The sequence below is a fragment of the Plecotus auritus genome, assembly GCF_963455305.1.
Source record: "Plecotus auritus genome assembly, chromosome: 2".
NCBI lineage: Eukaryota > Metazoa > Chordata > Mammalia > Chiroptera > Vespertilionidae > Plecotus > Plecotus auritus.
The window spans coordinates 81,956,421-81,969,944 of record NC_137771.1 but is presented as its reverse complement, the minus strand read 5'-3'; the positions used below and the strand labels follow the sequence as shown (position 1 = coordinate 81,969,944).

The following is a 13,524-nucleotide window of genomic DNA, read 5'->3' as shown; positions in this document are numbered from 1 at the left end:
GATTGCTCCTGAGGGCTTCTCCACCGCTCCCTGTTCCTGAGGGGCAATTGGGGCAGCAGCCGCCGCTTGCACCCTCTGATGTCACCAGCCCCAATCGCTCTGCGCCATCAGTGGGTGCGAGCGGGGCTGGCGCCATCAGCACATGGGAGCGGTGGTGGCGGGGCTGCCAGCAGACAGTGAACCGGGGGCCGTGGCAGGAGGGGCCGGGCAGGGGTGCGGAGGATGGGCCGAGACTCGCCCCTGTGCCCACCGCAGCCTTGTGGCCCACAGTTCCTTTCAAGGTGCACAAATTTGTGCACTGGGCCCCTAGTATTTCAATAAAGCCAAAAAGGAGGGTATTAAAAAAAATCCAGCCCTGGCTGGGTGGCTCAGTTGGTTGGGGTGTCGTCCAAAAGGCTGCAGGTTCGGTTCCTGGTCAGCGGTCACATCTAGGTTTCAGGTTCGATCCCCAGTCATCAGGCACATACAGGAGGCAACCAATTGATATTTCTCTCTTGCATTAATGTTTTCTCTCTCTCTTTCTAAAAATCAATAAAAATATATCCTCAGGTGAGGATTAAAAACACACTCAGAGCCTCTAATAGAGGAAGGTTAAAGACTATTTGAACTTGGAATAAGTAAAATTAAGGAATAGTATCATCTCACCATTAAATATTTTAATAATCATCTTATATAATAAAGAGCTAACATGCTAATTAGACCAAACAGCAGAACGACTGTCCGGATGATCTTCCAGGTGACCATCCGGATGACCTTCCGGACGAAGCCAGGGCTGCGAGGGCCAGCCGAGGCTGTGAGGGCTGAGCCCCTTGCACGAATTTCATGCATTGGGCCTCTAATATCACTATAAGATCTATAAACGTTCATGCATCAGGTATGCTATTATTAGTCTCAGTTTTTTATCACATAGACATTTATATGGCCAATATTAAGAGAATAATTTGAAATGAGTAAAACATTTTCCTCATAAATATGGATGTTCTGAATTACAATACTTGTGTGCTAATGAATATCATTTAATAGAAATAAAAATGTAAATATACTGTTCTGTCAATTCTCAAATTTTTACATATTATAGCCTAGTTTAATAATTTTTCTTTTTTTTTTTTAAATCGGTTTTTTGTTTTTTTGTGTTTTTTTTTTGTTTTTTTTTTAAATATATTTTATTGGTATTTTACAGAGAGGAAAGGAGAGGGATAGAAAGCTAGAAACATCGATGAGAGAGAAACATCGATCAGCTGCCTCCTGCACACCTCCCACTGGGGATGTGCCCGCAACTAAGGTACAAGCCCTTGACCGGAATTGAACCCGGGACCCTTCAGTCCGCAGGCCGACGCTCTATCCACTGAGCCAAACCGGTTTCGGCTAGTTTAATAATTTTTCAAAACAATGGAGCTGTTTAACTGATTTTTACACAATGGTTAAACTGAGTAACAACTAATTTTAGTCAATATTTATTATGTGTCATGCATTGAGCCAAGGGATTTACATGTTTTGTCTACCATTAGCCTCACTTACCATAAGAGGAAACTGAAGTTTAGATAAACAATGTGTGTTCTCCAAAATCCGCCCAGCTAGTCAAGGCAGAATCAGCCTGCCCTGAAGCTGGGGCTGGACTTGATGCTATCCCAGCTCTATAACTGGAAAGCGGTACCCGAGGACCCCCTGTAGCCTTACTTTGACGTAAGTGAGGTAAAAAGGTAGAAAGGGGCAGTCTTTTCCTTCTGAAAACAGGCACACGAGCTATGTTCAGTACCACTCACTTTCCTTACCTGGCATTTTCTTTTGGAGTAAGAGTGACGTCGCCGTCGGGTGCGATGTCAATCTCGCAGTGCTCAGGCTGGATTCCTATACCAAAGAGCTGGATGTCCTGGGAGGTATCTGCTCCCACCCTCGTGTGGTCCTAGGAACAGAGTATTAAAGAAAGTGAAAACCGCTCCCTTTCAGGCGCACTCCTAGTGCATTCGGTCTCCCTCTTCCTTTCCCCTGGTGCATTCCCTTTGCCTTTCCCTCTCCTAAGCTCCAAGGGCCCTTCTTTTGCTTCTGTAACTTGTTTCTTGAGCCTATGCAGCCCAACTAGCTCATTTCTACTACCTTTGTAACTTTCTACATAACCTTTCTCTTATAATTTGAATAAAAAAAGTAAAAACCCACACTGACAAGTAACTTAACAAAAACTTATCACAGTCAATTTCAATAACCCAACAGCAACTACATGACAATATTAAATGAATCAGACAGGAGATGTAAGATGTCTAGAGCATTGTAAGTAAAAGCTTATCTTAACATGCTATATTTAAAAAAAAAAGTTAAAACAGGATTGGGGGGGCTGATCAGCAATGATTAGATACTGCTTTAAAATACTAGTATAAGGAATTCACACTTGACAGAATAACTTGTGTTCTGATTTTAACTCGACAACTTAGTATGTATGTGGTCACAGGCAAGCCATTTCACTGAACCTCAGTTTCCTTTTTTGCAAAACCAGATAATGATATCAATTTGATTTATTTAACAGGATTCTTTTAAGGATCACATGAGTTAACAGTGGAAATGCTTTGAAAACAATTATATAAATTCAAGAACCACTAAAAGTAATTTTATGAAAAGTTATACTTATATATAAAATATGTAACTTTTAACATGTTAAAAATAGATGAGTATCTACTACTAATATTTAATAGAGTAGTGAAACCTGTAAGTTATACAATGTTCAAGTTAGTGTGGTGTTAAGGACTTCAAACCTCACATATACGTGAACTGTGATTCCTAGTTATTCAGACCACTGCTCATCCTCTTTGCTTTTTCTTTTGCTCTAAAAATCATTTAACTATTATGATAACAATACCTTCTATTCCACCAAGGAAGCATAAGGCCTGATCTCTCAAAATTAAGATTTCAGAAATAATTCCTTTACCTTTAACTATTTCCTGAATGAACAGATCCTAAGTGTTACTGGACTCTCAACAAGTCAGGTAGTATTTGGGCTATATTATATCTCTGGAAAAGTAGAATTAAAAGGAGGATAGAAGACTGACCTCCTTGCTTCAATTCTAGCTTATTCCGCATTGCATTCTGTATATTCACCAGCCAGATGAGAATCTTTAACAAGGTTCCTAATCTTCACAAGGGGTAATTTCTCTTTATTTAGAGATTTATGTGTATGGACAGTATATACAAGCTGCCTTCAAGTCTTTGACAATTATTTAAATACGTATATACATGTATTTATATACCAACATAACTCAGAAATTGTTAGTATATAATGAAAAATGGCCTCATGGTCAGCTGAGTGCCCTATGTCTTACTTTTCCCTTAACAAAATATGCCAGCATTTTTAAAAGTGTGATTTGAGAACATGTGGGGTCTCTGAGAAACATTCAAGGGGCTCATGAGGTCAAAACTATTCTAAAAAAATACTAAGATGCTATTTGCCTTTGTGCTCTCATTTTATCACAAGTACACAAGTGTTTTCCAGAGGCTACATGAGATGAGATGTCGTGTCTTTGAAGATTAATGAACTGTATATTTGTACATGTTTGTATTTTTAAATGGTCTCTTTATTACCTAATACAGTAAGTATAGATAGATATAACTCTGACACACAAAAGTTCTTTGGAGTTCTTGATACATTTCTAAAGAGTGTAAATGGGTTGTGAAAGTTTGAGAATGGATACAATAAGCTATCCAACATGGTCAGTGGCATACCCTGGGGCCAAAGTGCCAAATTCAAAAGGCCTCACCCCTTCTCCACACTAAATGGGTGATTATGGGCCAAACAGGAAATGGTTAAGGGGAAAGGAATTGTTGCTGAAATCTTAATTTTGAGAGATCTAGCCTCATTTCTGAGGATGTATGTCTAGGAGAGACAGACATGGAAGAACCTTAACTGTCTAATCTACCACAAGAGTTTGTTTTAGCTTATGTTCATCTTGAGATCGCCTTAAAATTGTTCAGAAGCACAACTGTGACTCTCCAGAACTTCTCAGGACCTCTGTGATTGAACCTGAATATTGTCAGCATCCGTGTCGCCACAGCCAGAGATGACCTACCTTGACACCCCCAGTTGCCCACTATTGCCCCTCTGATGCTCATGCTGACAGAAAACCAGTGCCAACTGCACGGCCTTAGGAAAATACACAATAGTTGGTTTTCTTTCTCAATAGTGACCTGACCACACTATGAATCCTCTTACTTTTAAGGAGGGCTAAGCTGGATACGAAAATCAAAATCATGGGGACAGATCCGCAGATTCAATTTCGAATTGTACATGAATGAATCAGGATTGCAGCTATGTATTTATATACCCTCTTACCTTTAAATAGTAAACCAGAAGTTCATTGAGAGCAGGGTCTGCATTCAGGTTGACTAAGTAGCACTTGTCATCTCCCACCTTAATACCAGATGTCTCCAGGGAAATCCCCATACTTTCAAGTTGTCGTTGTCTCTCCTGTGCACAAAGCACACAAAAACAGGGAACTCTATTTGTTGTTCTATCTAGTCACCAGATGTATCCATGGAAAGTGTAAGTCATTGTTTCTGGGGACAATGCCAATGAAATTACACATTCCACTCAGCTCAACCAAGTTTACTTACAGTCTAAAATGTGTGACATCTTGTGTCAGTGTTCTAGGGGCACCAAGGGTGAACCAGACACCATCTTACCCTTATGGGGCTTACCATCTAGTAGAGGGGGAAGACTACATAACTGGAGTCAGAAGAGGAGAGAGAGCCCTGTGTCACTAGAGAGGAAGAAGGTGCTGTGGGTTTTGCAGGAGGGAGGTCATGATGGGTGAAGAGGCCAGAAAGGCTCCAGGAAGAGAAAAAACTTAAGGTGGTTCTTGAAGCGTAAGAAGAATTTCAACAGGAAGAAATCAAGGAGTAGCAAGATAAGGGCAGGATATTCTGGGGGAAGGGCACAGAAAAGCATAGTAAAGACTCTGAAAATACTGGAGGATTTCAGGTGCCAAGAACCCCTAGTAAATATGGGAAAGTAGTGAGAGATGGGGCTGGAAGAGCAGATTGGGTCCCTATTGCAGAGGGCTTTGAATTCATTCATCCATTCACTCACTCACTCACTCACTCACTCACTCACTCACTCAAAACATTCATGTACTAGGTACTAATTTAGGGCTAAGAATACTACACAAACAAAACAAAGCCCCCTCTTTCATGAAAATTTATATACTAGTGAAAGGAGATGGGCCATAAAAAAACAGATGAGAAAATATATATAATTTCCAATGGGGTTAAGTGCTATGGAAAAATATAAAGCAATGTAAGAGGGATAGGAAGTTAGGTGTGTGTGTGACAGAGACAGAGAGAAAAAATTTTTTTTTACATATATATATATATTTTACATATGTATGTAAAATATATAAGTAAACAGCTGGACTAGGTCCCAGTTACTGCTTTCAAGCTACTTGATTGGGAAAGACAGGTGCAGAATTAGTCCTTGCTTTGTATTTTATCTCAGGTTAAGTTTAGATAGCATCAAGCCCAAAGAATCATATACACTGAACAAACTATGATGCTCTCTGTGTTACCAACTATCTGTCAATCAGGTAGCCATGTGCTATGCCAAGTGATCTAAAATTAGAACAGATTTTTGTTTACATGTGAAAAGCAGGAAATATTAAAGATATTTCTGCCCTAGCTGGTTTGGCTCAGTGTATAGAGCCTGTGGACTGAAGGGGACCCGGGTTCAATTCCAGTCAAAGGCACATGCCCAGGTTGTGGGCTTGATCCCCAGTAGGGGGTGTGCAGGAGGCAGCAGATCAATGATTCTCTTTCATCATTGATGTTTCTATCTCTCTCTCCCTTTCTCTTTCTCTCTGAAATCAATAAAAATATATTTTTAAAAAATTTCCTGTGCCATCCCTGTTCAAATTCAGTGCTATCCAACACTTCTGGCAAACGCATGGACCAAACTGTACTTGGTCAAAGACACAAAGCCAGTGTCTAACTGGTCTCTGCAGCCTGGAGATCAGCAGAAGGAGGTTATCAAAAGACTTTTTGAGGATGGCAAGTGACTGACAATATAGAAAAGACAGCACATGGAAACAAATCACAATGTTTTAGGCCTACATGATCAAGCTACCTGTGCAATTTCTTCTGTTTTCCTCAGCTTCTCTTCCCAAGTCACTGTTAGTTCTTTTATCAGCTTTTCAGACTCTTCAAGCTTCTCTTTCAGTTCAGGGGCCTTCATAGCCTTTAAAATGAAACCAGAGCGATCTGATTTTCTAATTTTTTTCCACCATTATAACAAGACAATCACTTATTGTCCTTCTTAAGCGATTATCAACAGTCTGTTGGAAGCAATTAAGTCACACATTGTCAGGGTGGAGTTTAGACCTTGATTAATCAAATGAAATGAAAGAGGCAAATGACTGCTATTATTTAAAGGAGAAAAAGAAATACTAGTGCCCTGAATTAAATTGATACAAATCATTACAGAGTAATTTTACCCATCATACTTAAATTTCACATTTAAAGACTTAAAAGATACCAAAGTTCATCTTCAAAACAGAAAGTAAGAAAAGAGGTTACCTAAGCAGATTTCTTTTTCAATAAGACAGAGATCAAGGCACATCACCATTAAAGGCATTCCAATTACATTAACCTATCAGGAAAGGTGAAGATTCTTCTCATTTATTTTAAAATTTGAATCGGGCCTTTTAAACTACTTTTCCTATTGATGGCATAAATTTAGTGTATTTATTATGCACTTGGAAACCAGACATCTGGTTACAAAAGCAGTAATTTCCCTCTGAGTTTGTCCAATAAGAATAACTAAGTGATCTAAATACAGATATATGCAGCTTGTAAATCTTGGGAAGCCTTTACTTGAAACAACACACTTTGACATCCTATGATATCATCAGTATAATTCTATGAACCCTATAAACAAGGAAGATGGTAGAGCTTGGACCAGAAGTTGAAGGGGCGATGATCGCCCTGGGGGCTAGCTGAGTATGCCTGAGCCTCAGTATTAATAGGACCTGAGAGGGACATTTGGTGCTGGAGACACACGTGAACATTCTAGGTCAGTGTTCGACAAACATGCGGCTCGCGAGCTGTGGTTTGCCGCTCTGTTGACTAATGAGTTTGCCGACCACTGGGATAGGGGCTTCATCACAAGGAACAACAACAGCCTGTAATTATTGGAATTGAGAGTCTAGGTCAGTGGTCGGCAAACTCATTAGTCAACAGAGTGGCAAACCGCGGCTCATGAGCTGCATGTGGCTCGTGAGTTGCAGTGTGCAGACCACTGTTCTAGGTGAACCTGCTGTGGCTCCTCTCTCCTTTGGCTAGGCATTGTGCTACCCCCCAGGCCTCGATGACATGGTCACAGTGAAATGGCAGATTCAGAGACTGGAGGAAACAAGTAGAGCATCCACCTTAAACTAATTCCAGATGCATTACACTTTCCTCCCAGGATCAGGACTCTCTTCAAAGGTTATCAGCATTTTGGTTTTTCAGGTGTTTGCTACCCTTCATGGCATCAATAGAAAAACATTATGCTTGATGCCCTGACTGATGATTATAACGATGATAATAAAAACGGCAACATGTATTGAGCACTTATGTGCTAGGCATTGTGCTAAGTGCCTTCCACTATCAGTGTTTTACTAGGGGTTAGGAATGAAAAAACTTAATAAAACAGGTTTTTTGAACTATAGAAGCTCACAGTTTGAGAGATGAGAAAGACATGTAAACAAAAAATTATAATACAACTGCCAATTAATTAATGGAGTACTCAGATCTCTGGCTTCACTCCTTTTTGATTGTGTTATCTCCTTTTGATTACTTTTGTGATTAGATAAGCCAAAAGATAAAAAGTATTTAAACAGTGCCTGGTACACAAACACTCCACCCTGATAGTCTCCCAACCACCAGAAGAGGGTGGTGTGATGGAATGGTGTGAACTCAGAAGCCTTAGATACACACCCAAATCCAGCAAGTGGAAACATGTGACTTCACCTAAGGAACTTGGCTCCACCTCAGGCACACTACCTATTTCAAACGGGACAGTGCCTCACCCGGTAACATGCCTAAAGCAACAGCTATTTGGAAGAGGATGCGATTATTAAAGTCTGGGTAAAGTCCAGGAAAGATGGCAACAATGCACCATTTTGTTTCCTCTCAGGAGCTAATATAAATTTTTAAAATATGTATTTCTGAATTATTCCTAATATTTAATTACCCTTGATCATGCTATCTTCCATGACTGAAGGTGGAGATGACACACAGCTAACTTATCTGAAAACTGCAGAGCCCTTTGGGAATACTGTCTACAATATTAATAAAACATCACAATTGGTTCTTAGGATTTCACGTTGAAAGAGATCTGTGCTCTCAAGGACCACTGATTTCCTGCAGCAAACAACTAGGTAGTAGCAACAACTCTCTCTCTTAATTGTCTGATTCCTCCACTATAGGTTCCTAGGACAGAAGGCTTGTATTACTCATGTTGTCCTCACAATGCTTAGCATGTAGCAGACGCCAATCAACACTGAAATGTTGTACCACACGAAGAACTACAAGCAAGCATGTCCTTACCACTCAGATATCACAAGGCAGAAACTCTGAAAACAGGGAGCAACAGGCTGATTTTTTATTTTTAAATTATAGTTGACTTACAATATCATACTAGTTTTAGGTGTACAATATAGTGAGTAGACATTTATATACCTTACACAGTTTTCACTGCAATAAGCCTAGTACTCACCTGTCACCATAGACAGTTATTACAATATTATTGACAATATTCCTTATAATGTACATTACCTCAGCCTGTGAGAGCTGCTCTCTCAGTTTCTCGACTTCCTCCCGCAGTTCCCGGATGACTTTTGCATTGGGATCCTCATTCACAATGGCATGGTTAACAATCCTTTTGGCTCGATCTGCGTATCGCAATGTGGAGAGGGTCTCTTCATAGTTGTCTGCTGCTGGGCTAATGGTGGCTATCATAGAGGTCTGGCTGTTGCCTCCCAAATTGTCCTGCAAAATTTCAAACAGCACCTTAGGAAATAGCACTTCATGCACAACATATACGATGAAAGCAGTAAATATGCATGCATGACACTATGGAAATGGGTTTGTATTTCACAAATAATTTTATGACAAGATGAAATGTGGTCTCTCTATATTCACAACAATGAATAATGTCCATCAAACATTATCCTATATAATAAAAGGGTAATATGCAAATTGACCCTAACGGTGGAATGACTAGAACGACCGCTGGACCGATCACTATGAGGTGCACTGATGACCTTTTGGTCCTTTTCCCCAGCCGGCAGGCTCCGATTGCCTGATGGCGAACGGGGAACTGGGTGTGGGTGGTGGGGCCAGTGAGCGGGCAGGAACAGCCAACCTCTCGGGCCCTTCCCCTGGCCGTCAGGCACTAATCACTTGATGGCAAATGGGGACCTGGGGGTGGGTGGTGGCAGGGGGCAGGGCTGGCTGTGGGCAGCCGGGAAAGATGGCCCTGGTAACAGGCCAGGCCTAGGGACTGTACCCGCGCATGAATTTCGTGCGCTGGGCCTCTAGTCTTGTATAATAAAGAGGTAATATGCAAATTAACCATCACTCCAACACACAAAATTGCCGCCCCCATGTGGTCAAAGATGGCCGCCAAAAGATGGCCAGCAGGGGAGGGCAGTTGTGGGTGATTAGGCCAGCAGGGGAGGGCAGTTGGGAGGGACCAGGCCTACAGGGGAGGGCAGTTAGGTGTGACCAGACCAGCAGAGGAGAGCAGTTAGGGGCGACCAGGCTGGCAGGGGAAGGCAGTTGGGGGGGACCCAGGGCTGCAGGGAAAGGCAGTTGGGAGGACCAAGGCCTGCAGGGGAGAGCAGTTGGGGGGGATCAGGGCTGCAGGGGAGGGCAGTTGCGGGGGACGCAGTTGGGGGGGACGCAGGCCTGCAGGGGGGAGCAGTTGGGGGGACCAGGCCTGCAGGGGAGGGCCGTTAGGGGTGACCAAGCCTGCAGGGGAGGGCAGTTAGGGGAAAACAGGCTGGCAGGGGATCAGTTAGGCATCAATCAGGCTGGCAGGGGAGTGGTTAGGAGGTGATCAGGCTGGCAGGCAGAAGCGGTTAGGGGCAATCAGGAAGTCAGGCAGGAGAGCAGTTGGGAGCCAGCAGTCCTGGATTGTGATAGAAATGTCCGACATCCCTCGAGGGGTCCCAGATTGGAGAGGGTGCAGGCTGGACTGAGGGACACCCACCCCCATGCACGAATTTCGTGCACTGGCCTCTAGTAATGAAATAAAAGGCAATGGAAATTAGTTTTCATTCTATGATCCTAGGAATTGGGATAGCAGTACAATACTGTCAGGTGTTCATTGTATATTTAGCTATGCACACATGTTTCAGCTGTCACCTCTGACACAGCTAATTTTTAGTTGGTGAAAAACACTGGATGCTGAATTACCTTAAGAAGCCAAGTGAGGACTGAATCTCGATAAGGCACAAATTTGTTTTTACCCTTGCCAGCTGCCTGGTCAGCCAGTGATGAGATAACCAACCCCAAGGTTGTCAGTGATCTGCCAAGACAATAATTTAAAAATTAGTTTTATAGAATGTTTATTTTGTTTTCAACAATCCTTATAGGTAATAAGTATAAAATATGCAGAATAAAGCCTTAAAGTTGATACAATCAAGTCTGCATTAATTTGTCAAGAAGCTGAGACAAAGAAAAACATAAAGTAACTCCATTAATTTAAAATAATGAATTTAGAATTCCTATAAGAATCTTCTGGTGAATCACAGGACCTCTAAAACATTCATTTCAGAACCTAGAAACGTACATTTAAAAGATCACACTGGAAAACTTTAATTTACTCCAAATATTATGACATAAGTCTAAACCATTTACTCTTTGGGTCTAATTTGGGCAATACTGGCCTCTGAGTTTGTTTCCCAGAATAACCATGTGAGTTGCAAAGCATCCTTCCACTACCTGTTATAAGGTATATAACTGTTCATCTGCTTAAAGCTGGTAAGTTTACTTCACGTAGTTAATAGATTACAAAAACAAAGATCTACCCATGCACAGGACAACATATGGCTACTCTTCCAACCCTGCTACTCAAAGCAGCATTGGCATCACCTGAGAGCTGGCTAGAAACAACTCTGAAGACTCCCAGGCCTACTAAATCAGGACCAGTTAAAGGTGACGCCAGGTGACACATACGCACATTAAATTTTAAGAAGGCCTCGTTGAACGCTACCCAAAATGATAAATACGTTTAGTTGTCTTGGCCTATCTCAAAATGTGATCTTGGGATCAGCAGCATTAGCATTAGTGGGGACCTGGTTAGAAATGCATTATCAGGCCCCTCCCCAGACCAACTGAATCAGAAACTTATAGTGGGGACCCAGCACTCTGCACTTCAGCAAGCCCTCCAGGTGATTCTGATGTAGGCTAGAGTTTGAGGACCACTGGTTTGGGCTACTGAGCTCTCCCTTGTGGTTAATACATGTTCTCTGCACCTGGAGAAAAGAGCACCTAGAAACAACAGATCTGTGGTACTGAGGGATGAGGGACATCCTCTGGTGCCACAGTTACATTCCAATTGTTCTCGTAAAAGGAATTCAACTGGATCCCAAATTTAGCAGCCAGAAAAGAGCAGCCTCAGGCCTCCCAGAATTGCAAGGAAGATTACATGATATAGCAAAGAGAAAGTGCATTCAAAATAGTTTAAACCAGTGGTCGGCAAACTCATTAGTCAACAGAGCGGCAAACCACGGCTCACAAGCCGCATGTGGCTCACGAGCCGCAGTTTGCTGACCACTGGTTTAAACAATCAGATGTTACTACTTATTATAAAAACAAGGCAGGGTACAAATCAGTCATTGACCAGAAGTTAGCAAGTGAAAGACTAGATCGCTTTCTTTCCAATGCCAACTGGTTTGAAATTGATTTGAAAGGGAAAAAAGCCTATTCCCCACAAAACATAATTAATTCCCCAAAGGGGACTTACTGAAAAGTCATTGAAATGCAAAGCAAATGCAAGAGGCAGAAAAATGAATAAGAATTTTAATAACTAATAGCCATTACCACAAGTGACATAAATATATACATCATAATTGACAGATGTAAAAGTTAAACAAGTCTGACCCAAGAGAAATGAAACATGTCCACACAAAAACTTGTACATGAATTTTCATAACAGCATATTCATAATAACTAACATGTAGAAACAACCCAAATGTCCATCAAAGGATGAAGGGATGAGTAAAATGTGGTATGTCCATACAACAGAGTATTACTGGCTATAAAAGAGGAATGATACAAGCTACATGAATGAACCTTAGGAAATTATGTTAAGTGAAAAAAGCCAAACACAAAAGGCCACTATCCTGGGTTGAATAGTCCCCCTCCCTCAAATTCATGACCACTAGAACCTCAGAATGTGACCTTATTTGGAAATAGGGTCCTTGCAGATGAAAGTAGTTAAGATAAGATCATACTGGGTAAGGGAGGGTTCTAAACCAAGGACTGGTGTCCTTATGAGAAGGCCATGTGAAGACAGGCATGGAGAATAGCATGGGAAGACCGAGACAGATTGTAGTGATATACCTACAAGCCAAGGAATGCCAGTGACCACTAGAAGCTGGGAGAGAGGCATAAAATACATTTTCCTTTTGAGCCCCCAGAAGGAACAAACCCTGTCGATCCCTTGATTTTGGATATCTGGCCTCCAGAACATAAGAAAGTAAATTTTGCAACCTAATTGGTAATAATCTCTTATATATATAAAAACCTAGGAAAATAATACAGCCACATATTATTCGATTCCACTTATATGAACTATCCAGAACAGGCAAATCTATAGAGACAGAGGTAGTAGCTGCTTAGGACTAGAAATGGGGCCAATAGGGAATGACTTGGGCATGAGGTTTCTTTTGGGGTGATTAAAATGTTTTAAAATTAGATTGTGGTAATGGCTGTACAACTCTGAATATAATAAACTATTGAACTATACACTTTAAATAGGCAAATTATGTGTTATGTGCATTATTTTTCAATGTAGCTTAAAATTTTTTTTAATAATTAAAGAAAAATCCAGCAAGTTCAATCATCTTCCCAAAGCTAACAACTTTAAGAAAGAAAATTGCATGCGATATGTAAGAAATACATGAAAGTAAGAATTCAATAAGGCAAAAATACATTTCTGCTTTAATACAGAATATAGAAGATAGGGCATTTTCCACATTTTACAACTATTGAAATAAATTTTTTAGTTGAAAACAATTCTCTGAACTACCCCAGATTTTTAATACACCAAATGAAGCAGAAGTTGTTTTAATTCTTACAAACTATAAAGAGCTCAGTGACTGAAAGGTCATCATTAGCAACTTTATGGTTCACAATGGCCCTTTATATGAAAACATGTTTTGAGGTTGTCATGGATTTTTCATCATTGAACGAAATTTTATGTTGTCTTGTGGCAAATACTTATAGTTCCTAATCTGACAGTGTAGAGAGGAAAAAGGGAAAGTTTTTGTCACTCCTAAA

At 41.0% G+C, this 13,524-nt stretch overlaps 1 protein-coding gene across 5 annotated transcripts in view; it reads right to left on the bottom strand.

Annotated features, from left to right (window-relative positions):
- The window catches only part of KIF13A (kinesin family member 13A), a 217,167-nt gene that overhangs the window by 54,714 nt on the left and 148,929 nt on the right, over positions 1–13,524 (bottom strand). For all 5 annotated transcript variants that reach the window (XM_080658276.1, XM_080658277.1, XM_080658279.1 and 2 more), the window contains exons 10-14: positions 10,435–10,546; positions 8,791–9,003; positions 6,101–6,211; positions 4,316–4,450; positions 1,773–1,903 (exon numbers count right to left, since the gene is read on the bottom strand). In XM_080658276.1, the coding sequence (XP_080514402.1) occupies positions 1,773–1,903; positions 4,316–4,450; positions 6,101–6,211; positions 8,791–9,003; positions 10,435–10,546 (702 nt within the window). The remainder of the gene's footprint in view (positions 1–1,772; positions 1,904–4,315; positions 4,451–6,100; positions 6,212–8,790; positions 9,004–10,434; positions 10,547–13,524) is intronic.